This window comes from Garra rufa, chromosome 18 (genome assembly GCF_049309525.1).
Source record: "Garra rufa chromosome 18, GarRuf1.0, whole genome shotgun sequence".
NCBI classification, from domain to species: Eukaryota; Metazoa; Chordata; class Actinopteri; order Cypriniformes; family Cyprinidae; genus Garra; species Garra rufa.
The window spans coordinates 8,380,282-8,404,272 of record NC_133378.1 but is presented as its reverse complement, the minus strand read 5'-3'; the positions used below and the strand labels follow the sequence as shown (position 1 = coordinate 8,404,272).

Sequence of the window (23,991 nt, the reverse complement as noted above, 5' to 3'; positions counted from 1 at the left end):
GAAACATACCTTGCTGATTAAAAATAATTATTTTTTTTTTTTTTTCTATTTTCTGGGTAGAAGGATACAAAATATAACTGGTAACACTGTATAATACGGTTAATTGGTTAACATTAATTACCATGAACTAAGAATGAACAATACATCTACAGAATTTATTAACCTTAGTTCATGTTAATTTTTAACATTTACTAATGCATTATTAAAATCACAATTAAAATTAACATCAGTTAATGGACAGTGAATTAAAAAACTAACAATGAACGACTATTTTCATGAACAAAGATTAATAAATACTGTAATAAATATATTGTTATTTTTTTGTTCATGATAGTTAATACATTAACTAATGAAACCTGTATTGTAAATTGTTTTACATTTATGTTTTTAGGGTTATGCATATTCATTTCAGACAGCTGTGAATCTCTGTGCCCTACATTGTCATACAAGTCCTCTTTTTAGCAGCGCTGCATTGAATTAGAGTGACGTGACAAGGGTGGCCCTCTCCCAAATTGCCCCCTACACTAATTCATCTGTAATTTAGTGATTGCACTGTTTGTTTCTGTATTTGCCTGGTAAGATATGACCTTTAAAAACCCCTTCGTCTCTCTGTCTCTTCCTGTCTCTGCCCCACACCCAACAGCTGGGGCTGCTAAAAGTGATATTCTGCTCTGGGCATGACGGCACGACCCAAGATCATTCGTCCTTCCTCTTTGTCGTCATAATTTGCTCTCTCTTCCGTGTCTCTTCAGTTCTCTTTGTGCTACTGTTCTTTGTCGCTCTCATGCACAGAAGAAAAGGCTTCCTGCATCCCCACATCATCTAAACCGCCTAAAATAATTGCAGATAAACACTCAAATATACTAAAATATTACAGATACTTGGTTTTTAACACTCAAATTACTGTAAAACGTAGGGAGCTGAATATAGACACAGCATTTGAAGTCACTATGAAATCAAAATGGACATTTCTCATATATATTATTAGTGATTTATCCTTGCACATCATTATTTTTTTTATTTTATTTTTTTTGACATACACACTTCATACTGCAGTTTATAGAGCTGTTGCAAATAGGTGAAGAACTGTAATGCAAGATATTTTAGCACAAAGTATATTTTAGTCCGAATTATTGCACTTTATCTATTTGACAAGATTTTTCTCACTTAATCTCAAGACGAGTCTTTTTGCAAAAGGGAAACACTTGCATGACTTTAAAACAAAAGGGCACAACCGTAAGATGAAAGTTATGCGCTGAACAAAACATGACTCAAATGCAGTAAACGACACGCATCTGACCGGAAGGCAAGCCAAATTAAACTGTATGCTGAGTTAGTATGAAGCGCTTAACATAGAGCATGTCTCATGTTTAGGACATCTTGGATTGTGTGCTTTTCTCACAGCAATCTGTTTTGTGTCCTCTGCTAATGCTTTAGATGCGTTCGCAAAAGTTTTGCAGAAGAAGTTTTATGAAGTTTTACACATACTGCACTTGATACTCATGTGCTGAACCAAAAGACTGGTACAAAAAATGTTCAGTACAAATACGCCTACCATTGCATCCCTAGTGTTGACACTTTTTATAGGTCATGCAGCATTTCAAATCTGTAACATACAACAGTGTTTTAATGCCACATTTTATTACTAGAATAAAGTCGATATATTAAATCAATAAAGTTGAAATATTTCGAGAATAAAATCTAAATGTTACGAGAATAAAGTCAAAATTCTGAGAATTAAGTTAAAATATTATGAGAATAAAGTCAAAATATTACAAGAATAAAGACTAAATATTACGAGAATAAAGTGAAAATTGTGAGAATAAAGTCAAAATATTACGAGAATAAAGTCAAAATATTACGAGAATAAAGACTAAATATTACGAGAATAAAGTCAAAATATTACGAGAATAAAGTCAAAATATTACGAGAATAAAGTCAAAATATTACGAGAATAAAGACTAAATATTACGAGAATAAAGTGAAAATTGTGAGAATAAAGTCTAAATATTAAGAGAATAAAGTCGAAATATTACGAGAATAAAGTCGAAATATTACGAGAATAAAGTCGAAATATTACGAGAATAAAGTCGAAATATTACGAGAATAAAGACGAAATATTACGAGAATAAAGTCGAAATATTACGAGAATAAAGACGAAATATTACGAGAATAAAGTCGAAATATTACGAGAATAAAGACGAAATATTACGAGAATAAAGTCGAAATATTACGAGAATAAAGACGAAATATTACGAGAATAAAGTCGAAATATTACGAGAATAAAGACGAAATATTACGAGAATAAAGTCGAAATATTACGAGAATAAAGACGAAATATTACGAGAATAAAGTCGAAATATTACGAGAATAAAGACGAAATATTACGAGAATAAAGTCGAAATATTACGAGAATAAAGACGAAATATTACGAGAATAAAGTCGAAATATTACGAGAATAAAGTCGAAATATTACGAGAATAAAGTCGAAATATTACGAGAATAAAGTCGAAATATTACGAGATAAAGACTAAATATTACGAGAATAAAGACTAAATATTACGAGAATAAAGACGAAATATTACGAGAATAAAGTCGAAATATTACGAGAATAAAGACGAAATATTACGAGAATAAAGACGAAATATTACGAGAATAAAGACTAAATTGTGAGAATAAAGTCGAAATATTACGAGAATAAAGTCGAAATATTACGAGAATAAAGACTAAATATTACGAGAATAAAGTCTAAATATTACGAGAATAAAGTCTAAATATTACGAGAATAAAGTCTAAATATTACGAGAATAAAGTCTAAATATTACGAGAATAAAGACTAAATATTACGAGAATAAAGACTAAATATTACGAGAATAAAGACTAAATATTACGAGAATAAAGACTAAATATTACGAGAATAAAGTCGAAATATTACGAGATAAAGACTAAATATTACGAGAATAAAGACTAAATATTACGAGAATAAAGTCTAAATATTACGAGAATAAAGTCTAAATATTACGAGAATAAAGACTAAATATTACGAGAATAAAGACTAAATATTACGAGATAAAGACGAAATATTACGAGATAAAGACGAAATATTACGAGAATAAAGACGAAATATTACGAGAATAAAGACGAAATATTACGAGAATAAAGACGAAATATTACGAGAATAAAGATGAAATATTACGAGAATAAAGACGAAATATTACGAGAATAAAGTCGAAATATTACGAGAATAAAGACGAAATATTACGAGAATAAAGACGAAATATTACGAGAATAAAGACGAAATATTACGAGAATAAAGACGAAATATTACGAGAATAAAGTCGAAATATTACGAGATAAAGACGAAATATTACGAGAATAAAGTCTAAATATTACGAGAATAAAGTCTAAATATTACGAGAATAAAGACTAAATATTACGAGAATAAAGACTAAATATTACGAGAATAAAGTCGAAATATTACGAGATAAAGACGAAATATTATGAGAATAAAGACGAAATATTACGAGAATAAAGACGAAATATTACGAGAATAAAGACGAAATATTACGAGAATAAAGACGAAATATTACGAGAATAAAGTCTAAATATTACGAGAATAAAGACTAAATATTACGAGAATAAAGACTAAATATTACGAGAATAAAGACTAAATATTACGAGAATAAAGACTAAATATTACGAGAATAAAGTCGAAATATTACGAGAATAAAGACTAAATATTACGAGAATAAAGTCTAAATATTACGAGAATAAAGACTAAATATTACGAGAATAAAGTCGAAATATATTACGAGGATAAAGTTGCAATATTACAAAAATAAAGTTTAAATATTGCAAAAATCAATCTAAATATTTCGAAAATATAGTCAAAATTGTGAGAATGAAGTCAAAATATTACGAGAATGAAGTAAAACATTTACGAGAATAAAGTCAAAAGTAGTGATCGACCGATATTGATTTTTTAGTACCGATACCAATTATTTGCATGTTTGTGTGCCCGATAACAGATTCATAACCGATATTTATTTACTATTATACTTCTGTTTTTGACAATGATTACAACACCACTGAACTGAACAAGCAGTTTAATTTATAACAATCACTCCCTCCTTGCATACTAATCAGAACTCTTATTTATACACCAATAAATAGAGGGGTCTGAAAATGCAAAAAATACAAGTGCACTGTTACTAAAGCGTTTTTGTTCAAAAATAAAATCTTCAAGTCAGTGAAGTAAGTCCATACTTCACTTTGCTGTCTATTTTTTATTTTGGTCATCTTTTAAAAAAAAAAAAAAGTGTTGAATGTTAGCAGTCTTTCAAGTTAAATTTAATATTCATATTACAACAAAAAAATATTTTATAAAAAGCATGAGCAGCAACACTCAACATTACCAATAAGGAAAATAAATGTAGAATGTCTGTCTTCAAGCACAGGAGTCATATCAACTTTGCAGAAATGTAACCTCATTTTAAACTACAGTTTTATTAGGTTTATAAACTGTTTATAGGCTAAAGAGTGAATAATAATTAGCTGGATAATGTTAATTTACTGAGTAATATTCTGAAATATAACAAACAAAACATCGTTTTATTGCATTTCTGATATGTTATATCACAATTACGTTTTTGAAAAAAGATTATGATTAGATTATGAAATGCGTGCTGACAAAGCGCATTCAATTTCTAGTTGTATTTATTTAGAGGATGTTTATTAGCGGAATGATGGTTATATAGTAAATGTTAATATAATTCGGGGTGTTTTAGTGAATCTTGTTAAAAGTTATATGCGGTGGCTGTGCTGGAGCATTTCATGAGCATCAACCCGCTGAGTGAACGGCAAAATGGAAGTGACTTCACGAGGATTGTTCCATATAGATACTGAATATTTCCAGGTGAAAGCATTATTTAAACGGGTACAACACTTACTCAATAATGCCTTAAAACAAATGTAATGGTATCCGATTTCGAATGAGCAGAAATCTGCAGCGATCCATAGGTAAAATAACTGACTAAACGTATTTTCATTACAAACTTTGCACTGCAAAAAGCAGCAATTATACTCTTTTAATGCTGACGATTATTAGCTTGGCATGTGGTAGTAACAAAGATTGCACACTGTTATTTTATTATATTATATTTTATGAACAGGACTGTTACATTTCAAACATACTGATTTTTTTGACGGGGATGCGGTGTTTCTGATATCAGTGAGCGAGGAGTGGAGCGTGAGCGAAGCGCGGAGGGGAAATTGTTGCTGCTCCACTCCGCTCACATACTCTGCGCTGTATAGAGATTTCCAGCCACGTGGTAAAGTTGCGTTTTTGAAGTTTTCTATATTATTATTTATTCGTTATATATTTGTTCATTATTCGTTTACTTTACCACTGCGACTTTGCATGTTCCGGTTTTGCGAAGCAAAGCTGCCTGTCCTGCTCTCTATTTTTGTTCGAAATTCCTTTGTTCTGAGATGGTGATAATAAACTATAAATCTAACATTGTGATATATTGATGTTTGTTTTATATCTGTGGATTGTATTGTAGACTAGTCAAGTGTTGATTTGATATAGGTTAAATTGAGTAAAGTCACTGTCGACCACATACCGCTTGGATATCGATGTCACTTAAAAAACAAAAACTTATATTTAAAAAACAAACAAAATAAAACTCCAAACATTTCTCTAAATTATTCTGATAAAAAGACGAAACGAAAAAACAAACTTTCTACCAAATACAAATCTGGTCTATTTTAATGGCTGTAACAGTATGAGCTGTTTGGCGGAAAAAAAGACGGGCTTCGGGTCGGACTCGGGCCAAAAATATTGATAAGCTGTTGGACAAGGGCAGGGCTACAGCCTGTGCGTCTCGGGCCAGGGCTGGGCTAGGGCTTAGATTTAAGGCCCGTGCAGGGCTCTATTCATGGCTGTATATTATTTAATTCAGGCAAAGTTACGTCTTTATTGTGACAGGATTTGACGGATTATCTTGCATGACTCTGTGAGTTCGTCTTTATTTCTTAGAGCCAAGCTGCATAAACTACATATCAGTCATTTATCTAATTTGTGCATTAATAGCTGTTATGTTAAAGGAACCGTATGTAGGATTGTGGCCAAAACTGGTACTGCAATCACTTTCAAAATACTGTAGAACGGTGTATCCCCTCCCGCTCCCCCCCCTGACTCGAGGTTGCCAGCTAAGCTGCAGGAGTAGGCTGCAACAAGGAGCTTCAAGTGACGAGTCCTACACAGTAATTTGTTTTTCTTCTGTTAATTATGTTTATGCTTCACAAGAGATGTTTTGCGAAGTAATTATGTATCGCAAAAATTTACAGTTGGCGATTTGCCAAATATTTCGCAAAGATGTACTGTAATACCACAGTTCAGTCGGAACATAGATTGTTTTCATACCCTGCTAGTGGTGCGATATAAAGCTTTTTATGAACTCATTTAGCTCGGCCGACCGTGGAAAATCCACTGTGTACGGAAGCAAAGTTAGCCAAACATAGATGAATCTTACTTGTCCAGGAGAAAATCAGCAACGTTGGCGTCAATCTTCAAATTCTTCTCCGTTTTCAGCCGTCTCCATCTTTCAAAGGCATCTCCTATACCAATCCTTGTTTTATTTCGGACTTTGTCACAACGTATTTCGGATTCATAACGAGGTCTTTTAGGTTTGTAACGTTATACATGTTTTATCCGACACCGTTCGTAGCTGTAACTAGAGCAGACAGAGATGGCAACCCGGAGGACGAAACTCTACTGACTTCGTGATTGGTAGATAGCTGGAGGGTGGAGCCTCAGACCAAAACACAAAATGACAACAATAACATCAGTTGAGGGCTGCAACTCTCACTTTTAAATGACAATATCCTGGCCGGACCACTGTTGTCAGTGATATAAGTATTTGAAATGAACATGATTTCTTAATGTCTAGTGACATGTCAGGGCCATTTTATGATTAACTGACATAAATTTCTTACATACGGTTCCTTTAAATAAAGTTTACTAAATATAGCAAAGCAAGTAAGTATACTTTACCTGTGCACGCAGTTGTAGTTTTCCCCTCAGACGCCGTGCTGCAATGGCGATCATGCGCGCAATTCTCAAAACACCCACGAGATGGCGGCGTTTATCGGTGAACCCGATATTACAAAACCGATAACCGATTATGGTAAAATGCTTAAATATCGGGAAAATATCGGTAAATCGATATATCGGTCGATCTCTAGTCAAAAGACATAGCATAGACAGCAATGCAACTACCGCATTCAAGGCCTAGAAATGTAGTAAAATGTGACATCAACCGTAATGTTATGAAGCTACGAGAATACTTTTTGTGTGCAAACCAAACAAAAATATTGCTTTATTCAACAATTTCTTTCTTCCGTATTGTGAACGTAGACTGACATGGAAGAGCAGAAATTGTTAAATAAAGTCGTTATTTTTGTTTTCTTAGTCACATTGACTATTTTTGGTCATCATTGACTACCGTTTAAGAATTAACTACTTTTCTAGGCCCTGAACATGTCAGTTGCGTTTCTGTCTATACAGGGACAGAAAGCTCTTGGATTTCATCAAAAATATCTTAATTTGTGTTCTAAAGATGAACGAAGGTCTTATAGGTTTGGAAGTTGCAAAGTAACTCGAGAAGATCTTGTATGTGGCATAAACATGCATAATTTTTACTAAAAAGATTTAAAAAAAAAAATAGATCAGGTGGAATTTAATTACCCCTTCTTCTTTTTTTATTAGACCCAATAAGTTTATCTAAGGGTTAGAAGGCTGTCTACAAAGCTAAAGACATGCACTCATTTCCATCTAATTTGTAGCAATCAGTTCGCCCTACTTTGTCAGTCGTCACACCCTTGTCATCTTTGGTCTTTTTTATTTTGCCCTGTCTCCGTTTCTCTCACTCCTCCTCCTTGTCTCTCTCAATCCCTCTATTTCCCTGTCTGCATTAGCGTTTGCTAGGATGACTAGGGTCAGTAAGGACGGCAGACTCAGTTGATTTGCCTACTCCACAAAGCCACTGTCAGTCTCTATAAATCATCCTTCAGCCCAGGACGCCAGCGAGGGACTGGCAGACGAGTGACACTGCAGCTGTACAGTATATGCCTGTGTATGAAGGGAAGTGTATGCCGCTGCAGATGTGTGAGCGTGTTCGGCTGTGCATGAGGATGTTTTCAATATTTTGAGCTCGGTGACGGCAGTCCCTCTGGGTTCCTCTTTGTTTCTGAGAGTGGCTCGTGGGTCTGAGCTGAGGGTAGCGGCCTTCGGTCTCTCTTTCTCTCTCTGTAGTGGTTCAGTTTGCTATGATATCATCAGGCAGAAGCTCATGAGAAATATTAATGAGGTCAGTGAGCAGGTCAGAGTAGCTGCACTAATAATAATACACCATGTTTATACATGTTACGGTTACATTACACTACTGTTCAAAAGTATGGGGTCAGTAAGATGTTAGAAGTAACAAAGATGTGTTATATTAATCAAAAGTGACAGTAAACCAAAATTAAACTCAATACGTTTCAGTTTCCTCATACAGTACGTTTTGGTTTTGCCCTGAGAATTGGCGAGTTTTGGAGGAAAACTTTTTCAGTGGTACTTGAACATTTTTGGAGAAGATATCAGTCCAGATTTTGAATAAGATTCATTTGGATGTTTTTTCTCAAAATATTTTGACTTTATTCTCGTAATATTTCGACTTTATTCTTGTAATATTTCAACTTTATTCTTGTAATATTTCGACTTGTCTCATAATATTTTGACTTTATTCTCAAAATATTATAACTTTAATTGCTGATTTAATTCTCGTAATTTCGACTTTGTTCTCAAAACATTTCAACTTTATTCTAGAAATACCAACTTCATTCTCGAAAAATTCAAACTTTATTCTCAAAATATTATAACTTTAATTGCTACAATTTAATTCTTGTCATTTCGAGTTTATTCTTGTATTTTCAACTTTATTTTCAAAATGATTTTATGATTTTATTCTCAACATTTTGACTTTATGCTTGAAATTGTGTCTTCTTATAATTCTGACTTTATTCTTAAAATTGCTACTTTATTCTTGAAATTTTTCGACTTTATTCTTAACATTTCAACTATTCTTAATTCTTGTTTGTAGGGCTGCACAAATTAGCAAAAATTTACTACTATTATTATTATTATTATTATTATTATTATTATTAATTAAAATATTTTAACTTTAATTGCTATGATTTAATTCTCATAATTCCAACTTTATTCTCAAAACATTTCAACTTTTTTCTCAAAATATTATAACTTGCTACAATTTAATTCTCGTATTTTTGACTTTATTCTTGAAACGTTTTGACTTTTATTCTCCAAACGTTTTGACTTTTCTCTCCAAATGTTTCGACTTTTCTCTTCAAATGTTTCGACTTTTCTCTCCAAATGTTTCGACTTTTCTCTCCAAATGTTTCGACTTTTCTCTCCAAATGTTTTGACTTTTCTCCAAATATTTTGACTTTATTCTCCAAACGTTTCGACTTTTCTCTCCATACGTTTCGACTTTTCTCTCCAAACGTTTCGACTTTTCTCTCCAAACGTTTCGACTTTTCTCTCCAAACGTTTCGACTTTTCTCTTCAAATGTTTCGACTTTTCTCTCCAAATGTTTCGACTTTTCTCTCCAAATGTTTTGACTTTTCTCCAAATATTTTGACTTTATTCTCCAAACGTTTCGACTTTTCTCTCCATACGTTTCGACTTTTCTCTCCAAACGTTTCGACTTTTCTCTCCAAACGTTTCGACTTTTCTCTCCAAACGTTTCGACTTTATTCTCCAAACGTTTCGACTTTTCTCTCCAAACGTTTTGACTTTATTCTCCAAACGTTTTGACTTTATTCTCCAAACGTTTTGACTTTATTCTCCAAACGTTTTGACTTTATTCTCCAAACGTTTCGACTTTTCTCTCCAAACGTTTCGACTTTTCTCTCCAAACGTTTCGACTTTTCTCTCCAAACGTTTCGACTTTTCTCTCCAAACGTTTCGACTTTTCTCTCCAAACGTTTCGACTTTTCTCTCCAAACGTTTCGACTTTTCTCTCCAAACGTTTCGACTTTATTCTCCACACGTTTCGACTTTATTCTTAAAATTGCGACTTTATTCTCAGAAGTGGAAGTGTCTAAAATGACTGTACCCATAGTTACAAGTCATTGGTGTTTGGTGAAGAGTTTTTGGCTCAAGGTCTGCATTTAAAGTCACTCCAGAGGTGTTCAGCAGAGATTAGGACTTGGCTTTCTGCAGACTAGTCAAGTTCTTCCACACTGACCGAATCAATCATTTTATTTTGAACCTTGCCTTATACACAGATGCATTGTCATGTTAGAATAGAAAGGGGTCATGTCCAAACTGTTGCTATAAAATTAAAAGCACACAATTACCTAGAATATCATTTATATGCTTAAACATTAAGATTTGTACTCATAGAAATGACTAAAGTAGTCAAACCTGTTCAGTAGAAGGGGATGTCCCAATTCTTTTGGCAATATGGTGTATATTAAAAAGCCATATCAAGATTCTGATTTTATTTCAATTAATCCTGCAGCTCTAGTTAATAATTACCTCTCTCTCCCTCTCTCTGTGTTTGTCTTTGCAGACTCAGCCAGCCGTATGTTTACCCTCAGGCCTTCCTGCAACCCAGTCTGGTTCTGCCGACACAGGTCACCTCCAGCGCCACGACCCCCTACCTTGACTTCAGCACTGCCTACGCTCAGTACGCCTCCTCGGCCTTCGAGCAGTATCCCTACGCCGCCTCGCCAGGCTTCCTGAGCTACATGTACCCTCCAGGAACCCCCGGGCCCTCCTCCGCCACAAACACCCCCGTCCCCACACCCCTCCCCTCCATCGGAGGCACCCCCAGCGCCGCCTTCATCCAGATCCCTCCTCATCAGCTCCACGCCGACCGCCTGTAGAACAGGCCACAGGGATCCACGGAGTATGCTGAAATTGCACTAGAACATCGTTTTGGGACAGGGAACTGTAACATCGTCAGCCTGAGACTGGGGTCGAATACAAAAGGGCTTCGAGATTTTCTGCTTTTCATCATCCCTAAGTTTAAGGACTCTTTATTAGTAGAAGATTGTTGAATAACCAATATTAGATAAGTTAATGGTGGATTGCAGGGTTGTAACGCAGACGGATTTAATGAACGATCAGAAATGAGAGGTAATACACACACTACCGTTCGAAAAGTTTGAGATTTTTTAGGCTTTTATGCTCACCAAGGCTGCATTTAATTAAAAACATATTTCACAATTGTACACTTTTTACTATTATTACAATTTAAAATAACCATGTTCTATTTAAAGGTGCCATAGAATGGAAAACTGTGTTTACCTTGGCATAGTTAAATAATAACAGTTCAGTACATGGACTAGGGCTGGACGATAAATCGAATGCGAATCGAATGCGATTTTGAGCGCGATTTGGCGTAGCTTGTCAGAGATTTACGTTTCTGTGTGTTAATTGCCGCTCCAGCGGAACCTGAGCGGAACGCACGTGATGGAGATTTACTACTAATCAAAGTACCGGCTTCATTGACTAAACGCGCCTCAAAATATCGTTCGATTTATCGTCCAGCCCTAACATGGACATGACATACCATGAGTCTCAAACACCATCGTTTCCTCCTTCTTATATAAATCTAGTGTTTGCAAAAGACCGGACGTCGCAGCGCTGTCGTCATTAGCTTAGCTCGCCTCTGGCCCGCCTACATCAGATACACTGATTTGATTGGTTCCCACAACTGCTTACGTAATGCAGAACCTGCATCATTGCTCGATGCCAGAGTGTCTTGCACAGACAATTCAAATTGTGTACTCGCGAGACCTCTGGATTTCCAGGGTACCTTCTATGTAGATATCAGAGAACAATTTAAAATATTGAATAAATGCATTCTATGGCACCTTTAAATATGTTTTAAAATGTAATTTATTTTGGTGAATATAAGCTGAATTTGTAGTGCATCTTCAGAAATCATTTCTGATTATTTATCAATGTTGAAAACAGTTGCTGCAAATAGAAATGTTTTATTAAATTATAAATGTCTTCAACTTTTTATTAATTTAATGCATCCTCGGTGAATAAAAGTATTACACAGCAAAAAAATGCTTTTCTTAGTTTCCAGCCCAAAACTCTTAAATCAAGACGGATTTTCTAGACAAGTAAAAATGGTCTTGTTTTCAGAAAAAAGTAGTCAAAATTAAGTACGTTTTTGCTTAAAACAAGCCAGAAAATTTCAAGCAGAAAATTTGATTATTGGCAGATTATTTTGCTTGTTTCAAGCTTGTTTAATTTGAATGTCTTTTTTTCTAAAAACAAACCATTTCTACCTGTCTACAAAATCCTTCTTGATTTAAGAATTTTTAGATATTTTGATAAATCGAAGAAAGAAATGCTTTTTTTGCAGTGTAATTTCTTTCCAAAAACATTCCTGACCTCGAACGTTTGAACGGTAGTGTTTATATGCCACTAGGGATGGATGGTGTGCATCTCTGCAGGAATATCTGTTAAGCACAAAGCCTTAGAGACTTCTCCATTTTTTTCTTTTACCTAGCTGTTCTTATGACACAAATGTGCTTCCCTCGGAGCGAAAATATGTGAATTTTTTAACCAGACTTTTTCCAGGAATAGATAACTTTTCTAGAAACGTAGCGACGGATTTGTAATTCTGCTTATCACCTCTGTCAGATGTCTCTTCCGTCCCTGTAGTTCCTCTATCCTCAAGATTCCCCGCAATCCTAAGTAGCTCCACATAGATTGTAACAGCATTAATCCAGCATTCAGTAACACGAGGATTCGAGGCGCGCTGTAGCTCGCCTCTGAGGAAACAGACATTTGAAACATTGAGTATTAATCATATTCTAATTCTGTTTCATGATGCTTTTTAGACTCTGTTTTGGTCTGCTGAAAGGACAAAAGAAAGAGTATTGTGACAAATGTCAGTGGTTGCTTTTGGTATCGCTCCACCTAGACACTACAGGACAAAACGCCTGCAGGAACATGCAGGAAAACTTGAGAGAAGGACATTTTGCCAGGACAATCTGTTTGTTTTCACAAGAACAGTGTTGTCATTTAATCTGCCCTGAGACACTCAACTCGAAATATGAAAATACCTTACAGTGAAAGCCATAAGACCAGAACATGCAAAACAAATAATAAAGTCAATTTGCAAAAACTGAGCTTCTCTAATGTGGTTATTTTCAAGTCTGTGTATTTCAAGTCTTTTCAACTTGTCGGTTGAGTTTGTTTGTTCTTCCCTGGAACTCGTTTTGTTTCTGCAGACAAATTCATTGAGAAACACGGAAGTATACATGTGCTTACAATGAATAACCGAAGGCAGTTTAACAACCATTTATGGCTGCTTCAATGGAAGAGCTGGAGTGAATCCAGGAGTTCACAGACGAGCATACAAACCTATGCAAATTAAGGTAATGGAGGGCATTAGGGCTTTATGCAGGGCTTTATATATTTTTGTGAGTAGGCAAACTATCACTATGGAAACTACGGGAAGTTTTATGCATGAGGCCTCAGACCTCAATCCAAATGAGCACCTGTGAACGACTTCACAAACAGACAGCCCTCCTGCAACCAGATGAAACGTTTATGCACTGTGCGTGATGTTTCTATTATATTACGCAGGTATATTTCTTTCTTTTTTTTGGACAACTCAGGATAATAGGCATTTCTCTTGTGTACCACCTGCATGTCAAGTTGATTTTGAACACCTTTATAGTCATGACCTTGACCGCATTTAGGGAAATTAGCGCTGCAGTTAAACTCCATTTCTTTTATTCACTTTCATCACAACAAAATTCTACTTCTCATAAATGCTTTTCTGACCAAGAGTTCATTCAAAAGTAGGTATTTGTAAAATAAAAAAAAAATAAAAAGAGTGGCATATTATTTTAATCATATGTGCTATTAAATCATATATTTCAAGTCAGGAGTATGTAAATTTGATATCTGTCCACTTAGTTCTTTCATTTCATTGTATGTATTGTATTCATGTTATTATTTGCTGTAGTTGTTTAAAGTTGTAAATTGGTTTTAAAAGGCATATTTAAAACGCTTTTTGAGTTTTATGACCGTCCATATTGACCATATTGGCGGAAATGTATGTATTATTGCTGTTTAAAATGATCAATTATTGTCATGTTTTGGGCTGTACTAATCGGTCAGACCAGGGAAAAACATTTGGACTACTATCTGCTAAAGGTTACAACAAATCAAGGAGAACAGTACAAAAACTGTCTAAGGAACAAAAAAGCATTTGTTGTTGTCCAAACTGAACCAGGATTTCCAGGGCAAGAATCTTGAAAACATTTGCGTTTGTTCTTATTTATAGTCAGGTAGGTGAAATGTTAAGCTAATATCTTAATTAATATTGCTTGAGCGTATCTTTACCACCTATTAACTTTAGTTTGTCAAAATATTGTACCCTTTCTTACTTACTATAGTCCTTCTCTATATGATTGAGCAGCTTCCACACGTTTTTTTTTTTTTTTTTTTCAGTTTATACAGCATAAATTAGCAGAACAACGTATTAGTACATTTACCTTCAAATCCAAGCTGTTGTTTACATCCGAGAATTGCCAATATGGACGCGCATCCAGGTAACTGACCAAACCGTGAGGTAAGTGCAAACCCTCCACTCCCATGACTTATAACTCTAAATTGTTTTCTACAAAATTATCGTGACAACATGTAAAACATGTTGAAAATTAATTGTATTATATGCTCAGACTTTTATACACAAGCTTATTTAGCATACTTGTGCATATAATGTTTGGACTTACATTTTAAGACGCTCCTTGTTGATCGTTTCAAGATGGCGGCGCCGTGGCGTATGAAACCAGAGGTCGCCTTAACCGAAAATTGTCCGTCATTGACAGATTTTTTTTTTTATCAGTGACGGTAAAATCTGAAGGCCGTCCGTCACTTTGACAGAGGGTGATCTATTATTTTAACTTCTAACTGTAATTCCCCCCCTTGTCCACCCTGGTGAAAAAAAACAGCTAAAACCAGCCTAGGCTGGTTGGCTGGTTTTAGCTGGTCAACCAGCCTGGTTTTAGCTGGTCATAGCTGGAAGGCAGGCTGGTTTTAGAGGGGTTTTGGCCACTTTTCCAGCCTGGCCAGGCTGGTCCTAGCTGGTCAGGCTGGGAAACCACCAGCTAAAACCAGCCTGACCAGCCTGGCCAGGCTGGGAGACCAGCTAAAACCAGCTACTTCCAGCTTAAACCAGCTAAGACCAGCAAACCAGCCTAGGCTGGTATTAGCTGTTTTTTTCAGCAGGGCAGTTGGTGGCGAGTGCGCTCCAGTGTCGCAGCAGAGCACTGGATCGAAAACAAAAATGAAACTGTCAGGAATCTTTTGCTATGCGTTTGATTACGCACAGGCGAATACCCAGAAGCTTTCAACGATCTATCACGCCACATTAAAGAGCGCCAAAACGGAAATGGACAGAACTTGAAATCTAAGACTTTGTTTCATATCAAAGTAACACAAAGCTTAGCCTATTGCATTTATTTGATGGGAGGTGCCCTATGTACTGTACACTCATCAACTGAAAACACTATAGACTAAAATATCGATTGAAATTTACGAATCGATATTGGTTAATAAAAATGAGAATATAGCCTATTAAAATCGCTGTCACTGCAGGGTGTGGTGTTGAACATAAAAAGTTACGCATTCTCATCTGTTCTATTCAGAATAAGTGCATAAGCCTGTATCATCCTGTAAGTTCATAATTAAAAATTTAAATGTCAACAAATATAAAAGCAATTAATGTGTTATTTTAATTAAAATATGAAAATTAAAATGACAGGTAGGCTAATAATAGATTATGATGGAATTTTTATGACCCTGTTAGTCAAAATGAAAGAAGATCCCTGCTGAAAAAAACAGCATATGCTGGTTAGATATGTTTTGGTGCTGGGATGCTGGTTTATGCTGGTCCTTTGCTGGTTTATGCTGGTCATGTTCCTGGTCAAGGACCAGCATAAACCAGCAAAGGACCAGCATAAACCAGCAATGGACCAGCATTAACCAGCAAAGGACCAGCATTAACCACCAAAGGACCAGCATTAACCAGCAAAGGACCAGCATAAACCACCAAAGGGCCAGCATAAACCAGCAAAGGACCAGCATTAACCAGCAAAGGGCCAGCATTAACCAGCAAAGGGCCAGCATTAACCAGCAAAGGACCAGCATAAACCACCAAAGGGCCAGCATAAACCAGCAAAGGACCAGCATAAACCAGCAAAGGACCAGCATTAACCATAAAATGGACCAGCATAAACCAGCAAAGGACCAGCATAAACCAGCAAAGGACCAGCATTAACCAGCAAAGGACCAACATAAACCAGCAAAGGACCAGCATTAACCAGCAAAGGACCAGCATTAACCAGCAAAGGACCAGCATAAACCAGCAAAGGACCAGCATTAACCAGCAAAAGACCAGCATAAACCACCAAAGGGCCAGCATTAACCAGCAAAGGACCAGCATTAACCAGCAAAGGACCAGCATAAACCAGCAATGGACCAGCATTAACCAGCAAAGGACCAGCGTTAACCAGCAAAGGACCAGCGTAAACCAGCAAAGGACCAGCATTAACCAGCAAAGGACCAGCGTTAACCAGCAAAGGACCAGCGTTAACCAGCAAAGGACCAGCGTTAACCAGCAAAGGACCAGCGTTAACCAGCAAAGGACCAGCGTTAACCAGCAAAGGACCAGCGTTAACCAGCAATGGACCAGCATTAACCAGCAAAGGACCAGCATTAACCAGCAAAGGACCAGCATTAACCAGCAAAGGACCAGCATTAACCAGCAAAGGACCAGCATAAACCAGCAAAGGACCAGCATTAACCAGCAAAAGACCAGCATAAACCACCAAAGGGCCAGCATTAACCAGCAAAGGACCAGCGTTAACCAGCAAAGGACCAGCGTTAACCAGCAAAGGACCAGCGTTAACCAGCAAAGGACCAGCGTTAACCAGCAATGGACCAGCATTAACCAGCAAAGGACCAGCATTAACCAGCAAAGGACCAGCATTAACCAGCAAAGGACCAGCATAAACCAGCAAAGGACCAGCATTAACCAGCAAAAGACCAGCATAAACCACCAAAGGGCCAGCATTAACCAGCAAAGGACCAGCATTAACCAGCAAAGGACCAGCGTTAACCAGCAAAGGACCAGCGTTAACCAGCAATGGACCAGCATTAACCAGCAAAGGACCAGCGTTAACCAGCAAAGGACCAGCGTTAACCAGCAAAGGACCAGCATAAACCAGCAAAGGACCAGCATTAACCAGCAAAAGACCAGCATAAACCACCAAAGGGCCAGCATTAACCAGCAAAGGACCAGCATTAACCAGCAAAGGACCAGCGTTAACCAGCAAAGGACCAGCGTTAACCAGCAATGGACCAGCATTAACCAGCAAAGGACCAGCGTTAACCAGCAAAGGACCAGCATAAACCACCGAAGGGCCAGCATAAACCAGCAAAGGACCAGCATAAACCAGCAAAGGACCAGCGTTAACCAGCAAAGGACCAGCGTTAACCAGCAAAGGACCAGCATAAACCACCGAAGGGCCAGCATAAACCAGCAAAGGACCAGCATAAACCAGCAAAGGACCAGCATAAACCACCGAAGGGCCAGCATAAACCAGCAAAGGACCAGCATTAACCAGCAAAGGACCAGCGTTAACCAGCAAAGGACCAGCGTTAACCAGCAAAGGACCAGCATAAACCACCGAAGGGCCAGCATAAACCAGCAAAGGACCAGCATAAACCAGCAAAGGACCAGCATAAACCAGCAAAGGACCAGCATGGACCAGCATAAACCAGCTAAAACCAGCATCTCAGCACCAAAACATACCTAACCAGCATATGCTGGTTTTTTTCAGCAGGGATGTTAAAGTCTTATGCAACCTCTGGTCTCAACTCTCAGTTAAATAGTTATACTAAGTACACAGAAACGGAAAAATTAATTATATGTTTGTATTTCTTAATATATCCACTTTATTTTTCCCATAAGAGTGGGCGCGGCCATTTGTAAGTTTTATGGGTCTGGTTTCAGTCTTATTTGCGTCCAGCTTTAGCTCATTTTGCTGCTTGATATTGCAAACTGGTGTGTCTTACCATATTATTTGAATGTACCATCTTAATTATAAACACACTGGTTTGTAGTGCAAACAGTTTTATTGTTTATGTACATTTATAACGAATGAACCGGACTTCTCGCCTATGGCTTAACACAGGGCTGCCGACTCTCACGACTCACGCAATTGACACTTTTCTCACGCTCTCATGCCACACATCCATTTTCTCACGCAGTCAAAAGCAACCTCAGTTAAAACTGTAATAATAAGATATTGGCTAACAAATTTGGTAAACGCTCCAGTGCATATTTGTGTTTGTAAATTTGCCAAAAGATTCTATTTACAACGTGTTTTCGTAGCGTTGAGCAGTGTAGCCAATCTCAGACATATCTGTTGATTTCTTGAACAGTGAACAACTGTGATTGGCCATTGCATTCAAGTTAGTCTGAATTCACTCACCTCTAAACGCTGGATTTTTTCCTGTACACTTGCCAGTCCTCTCACTGTAAGTAAGAGCTTTATTGATTATAAATGAATAAACTGAAGTAAGTAACATCTTTTTAGTGATTATTAGAGGAGTAGTTCACTTTCAAAACAAAAATTTATAGATAATGTACTCACCCCCTTGTCATCCAAGATGTTCATGTCTTTCTTTCATCAGTCATAAGGAAATTATGTTTTTTGAGGAAAACATTTCAGGATTTCTCTCAATATAATGGACTTCTATGGTGCCCCCAAGTTTGAAATTGTAAATGTTTTTAGAAAATAACCGATCGTTTCGCTAGATACCCTTCTTCCTCGGCTGGGATCATTTAAAGCCCTTTGAAGCTGCATTTAGACTGCATTTTGGAAGTTCAAACTCGGGGCACCATAGAAGTCCATTATATGGAGAGAAATCCTGAAATGTTTTCCTCAAAAATCATCATATCCTTACGACTCAAGAAAGAAAGACATGAACATCTTGGATGACAAGGGAGTGAGTACATTATCTGGACATTTTTGTTCTGAAAGTGAACTACTCCTTTAAGGAAGTAGTTTTTTTGCGCACTTCTAGGCTACATATATCTGCTCACAATTTGAATAAAAGTTTTGTTTTTCGTCGTGCTAACGGCCATATACCCTGTACAAGCAGCAAAGCTTCGGGAGTGATAAGTCCCTCATGAATGAAGGATTATTTTTCGAATGAGAGAAAAAATATAATTTCTCAGAACAGATGTTCAAGCAATGCAGAATAATAGAGAAATATTTGAATTTTTGTGTCAAACTATTTCTTAAAATGCGGTTGCAATTATTAAGCATGACGGCCACCAGTCATGCTTTGTTTTCAAATCAGCATTTTAATAGGCAAATGGTTTCAGTATTACACTAGATTTATAATTAGATGTGTTTGTAAACCTGCTTTTACAGAAGCTAGAGTGTTTCACCAAAATAAAAGCTCAACTGCAGTTTGAAACTCAAAGGTTTATCTCTTGCAAGCAAGGACTAAATTTAACAGACGCACAAAAAGAAAATACTGTACGGGCAGAGTAAGCTCAATGTTTAGTTGAAGAAAAATATAAATATTGTAGTGGATGTTTATATGAATGCATTTCTGAAGTGAACTGACTTCAGAAAAATTTAAAGCATTTTTTCCCTCTTATCACTGCTGTTTCATAAGCGCCACCTGCTGTCAGAGAGTGAAATTCAGCCTAAATACTGTTTTTGTTTTATGCAGGTTTTAGCATAATTTCACAATGCTGAAGTCAGACCATTCTGTTTGTGCTTCAAATGTTACAATGATTAAATGAAATTTAAATAAAAAATGCTATATGTGTAGCATCTTTGTTTGTATCGGGATTAAAATGCAGTGTTTGGTTCTAATTTTCAATTTATCTATTTATTTTTATTGAATATGTTTAGTTGTTGTAGTAGCAGCAACTGCAAAAACTTTCATGGCCAGGAAAAAATATTTATGGCTGGTAAATTTTATCAAATCACTAAAAAAAATGTGTTTGTATCAAGATTAAAATGGCAGATGTGGCAAAAAGATTTAGGCCCTGCTTGCAAGTGTACAAATTAGGGAAAAAGGATTGTAATTTCCCTACTGTAGAATAAGGTAAAATAACATACCTGTGAAACTCATTTACAAAAAAAGTTGATAGCCCTGCTTAACGTTACTTCCACGTTGAAGAATTAGGTGGATAGTATAAAGCAAATTGGAAATAATGTCAATCCTTTCACTTAAAGGAACACTCCCCTTTTTTGGGAAATAGGCTCATTCTCCAACTCCCCCCGAGTTAATAAGTTGATTTTTACCGTTTTGAAATCCATTCAGCCGTTCTCCTGTTCTGGTGATATCACATTTAGCATAGCTTAGCATAGATCATTGGATCCTATTAGACCAATAGCATCGCGTTCAAAAATAACCAGTGAGTTTCGGCATTTGTCCTATTTAAAACTTGACTCTTCTGCAGTTATATTGTGTACTAAGAACTGCGGAAAATGTAAAGCTGTGATTTTCTAGGCCGATAAGATTAGGAACTACACTCACATTCCGGCGTAATAGTCAAGGAAGTTTGCTGCCGTAACATGGCCGAAGCAGGTGCAGTAATATCAAGCAGCACATCGCAGCACAACGTGACCAACTGCATGCACAAGGAGCCTTCCTCGTTGGAAGTTACCTAGCTCGGAACTAATTTCAGGCGCTGCGTGATATTACTGCGCCTGCTTCGGCCATATTACATTTTCCGCAGGTCTTAGTACACGATATAACTGCTGAAGAGTCAAGTTTTAAATAGGACAAATACCGAAAGTCATTGGTTATTTTTGAACGCGATGCTATTGGTCTAATAGGATTCAATGATCTATGCTAAGCTATGCTAAAAGTGATATCGCCAAAACAGGAGAACAGCTGAAACGGTTAAACTCAACTTATTAACTCGGGGGGAGTTGGAGAATGAGCCTATTTCCAAAAAAAAGTGGAGGTTTCCTTTAATAAACCGTTCAAGTATCGGGGAAGGGACATTGCCATTATATGCAGAATTTTACTGGACAAAGAAACTGTAGTGCAAGATGAGTCATCAATAGTTTTCCCTAAAGAGGCTGCAAATTTACTAAAGGTAAATTTTGATTTCATGGAATTGTTACTTTGTTTTGTATCCCGTTTTTATCACTGCATTTAATTCTGTTTTATTGTAAACAGGCACTGGCAAATGTTCTTGTTCCCAGTTTCTATTCCTAAATGTCTTTATCTCTTATTAAACCCAGTCATAATAAAAAAAAACGAAAGGCTGCTGAATGTTTTGAGATCACAAACTGTTGTACAGCGCCATCTAGTGTAAATATTAGTTGCTGCATCATTCATATTATGAGGAAAATGTTGATCATGTGATGTATGTGATATATATGAAGCCCCTTTTCTTTTTCATGTATTTATTTGCATTCAAATATGATTCATTGCTTTTTTTGCCCAGTCATGGATGTTATCCTCAAACAAGATTTAATGAAAGGCAACAAAGACACTGTAAACTTGAGAAGTAATTTCAAAGACTGGCGGCTGTGTTAACAACTACTCAGTCCACGGGTGGTTTGTGTAAACGTCAAAGTGAAGAGAATATCATTGCAAACAATACAGTTTGGGGTGTCTTAGAAACCCGTAAAAATAAGAAAAAAAAAAAAAAACATAAGCATGCTACAAACACGAGCGAGCTGTAATGATAAAACCCCAAAATAATTGCATAGCGGACAGACACACTCACACATACACACAAGCTTAACACATGTACATACCTGGGCACGTTTTCTCTCTCTCTCACACACGCACACACAAAATGACCCACGATTTGCACTCACTTGCACACCCACATGAAATTAAGAAAAAAAAGTGAAACCCTGGTTAAGTTGCATACATCCACATCTTGTTGTTGTAGAAAACGAAAATGAATGAAAGTGTTAAGTGAAGTCAGATGAAAAGTGAAATGCATGCCTAAATAAATAGTTCTAGCCCCTCCCACACCCACCTAACCCCCTGCCTCAGCTCCGCCCCTTGCCCTGCCTTGATTAGCAACAAACCTAGAATACTAAACAAAGTATTGTACTTGGTAATATTTTTTGCTTGAATATGCGACCCTCAGTGCGTTAGTTTATTAACTGAGGCGTATTAACATGCTTGAGGCGGCGAGAAGGTCTGTAGAGTGAGGTAGAGAGGTAGAGACAGATTTCGGTCCACAGGTTCTAAGCAGGTTCATAGGGTTTGAGTTTTCAGCTCAATGGGCTCCCCGCGGTTCTCCTGCTGGTTCTCGGTCTCTGGGGGTCGGCTGCCTTTGAGAGTGGCTAGCCGCTCGGAGAGACCCCGCATCCGGGGAAACAGCATGAAATCATACAAGATGGCACCCATAGCACCACCAATCATGGGTCCAACCCAGTACACCTGTCAGAAGAGAGGGAAGATAGTCCATAAATATTTTAGTCCTGTATTTCAGGACAGTTTCAGTACGTTAGTACGTTAGTTCTTACCCAGTGGTTGATGAAATTCCTCATGATAACAGCAGGAGCGAAAGATCTAGCTGGGTTCATGCCAGCTCCAGTGTAGTACATCTGATTCAAAGACAAACATGGTATATTTTTAGTGTGCTGCACACTATTTTAATGCTGGTTTTAGCTGGTTTATGCTGGTTTATGCTGGTTAATGCTGGTCCTTTGCTGGTTTATGCTGGTCATGTTGCTGGTCAAAGACCAGCATAAACCAGCAAAGGACCAGCATAAACCAGCAAAGGACCAGCATAAACCAGCAAAGGACCAGCATAAACCAGCAAAGGGCCAGCATAAACCAGCAAAGGACCAGCATAAACCAGCTAAAACCAGCATCCCAGCACCAAAACATACCTAACCAGCATGTGCTGGTTTTTTCAGCAGGGAAAACAAGCAAAATAGTCTTATTTCAAACAGAAAACTAGATTATTTTGCCTACCCCATTTCCAGATTATTTAGCTTATTTCAAGCAAAAATTCCCTTAATTTTAACTTCTTTTTTTTCTGAAAACAAGACCATTTCACTTGTCTAGAAAATCCTTCTTGATTCAAGGATTTTTGGATATTTTGGCTGGAAACAAGACTAAACAATCTTTTTTTTTGCAGTCAAATGTTTATTTTAATACTTGAATATTCATTCTCACCCCCATTAGGTGACCCATGGTGATGGAGAAGCCAATAGACAGAGCGGCAGAACCAAGGCGGCCATTTCGTCTCTCATCGGTGACGGCGAAAACGCAAACAACCAGTTGCATGGTGAGAAACACCTCCACTGTAGTCGCCATGCCGAGACTCATGCCGGGTTGCAGCTGTAGAGACACAAACAGGTACAAAAAATTATTAATTAAGATTTGTAAGACTGCAACATGGATATACAGATCTATTAGTGCATTACTGAGCACTGTAAATAAATAAGATTTTTCATTTTTTCAATTTTTGATTTTTAAAACAGATTTTCCACTAAAATACATTTGGATTTTTGTAAAAAACCCAAATTCAAAATGTGCATTCATATAAAAAAAAAAAAAAAATTATATATATATAATATATATATATATATATATATATATATATATATAATATATATAAAATAAAAATAAAATAACAATTAAATAAATACTAAGATTTTCTAAAATAAAATAACTAAAAATATATGTTTAATTACAAAATTAAAAATATTATTTTTGGTGTCACTCTTACCGTGTTAAGTGCCAATGTGCCTCTTATGTTGTTCGGTGTAACTCCATAAAGGGCGCGGCTCCTGCCATGGCCCCCAGGCACTGAGCGCAAATGTAGAAGAAAGCTCGGAAAAAGGACATCTGAGAGCCGACTAAG

General features: G+C 36.7%; 2 protein-coding genes across 2 annotated transcripts in view; one reads left to right on the top strand and one right to left on the bottom strand.

Annotated features, from left to right (window-relative positions):
* rbm38 (RNA binding motif protein 38) overlaps positions 1–13,225 on the top strand; it is a 36,297-nt gene extending 23,072 nt beyond the window's left edge. Inside the window, exon 4 of the mRNA XM_073823138.1 lies at positions 10,642–13,225. Within this exon, the coding sequence (XP_073679239.1) occupies positions 10,642–10,957 (316 nt within the window). The 3' untranslated portion in view covers positions 10,958–13,225. The remainder of the gene's footprint in view (positions 1–10,641) is intronic.
* An 8,323-nt stretch (positions 13,226–21,548) lies between these two features.
* Positions 21,549–23,991, bottom strand: part of mipb (major intrinsic protein of lens fiber b) — a 3,411-nt gene continuing 968 nt past the window's right edge. Inside the window, 5 exon segments of the mRNA XM_073823648.1 lie at positions 21,549–22,556; positions 22,643–22,723; positions 23,301–23,465; positions 23,857–23,912; positions 23,915–23,986. Of these exon segments, the coding sequence (XP_073679749.1) occupies positions 22,371–22,556; positions 22,643–22,723; positions 23,301–23,465; positions 23,857–23,912; positions 23,915–23,986 (560 nt within the window). The 3' untranslated portion in view covers positions 21,549–22,370.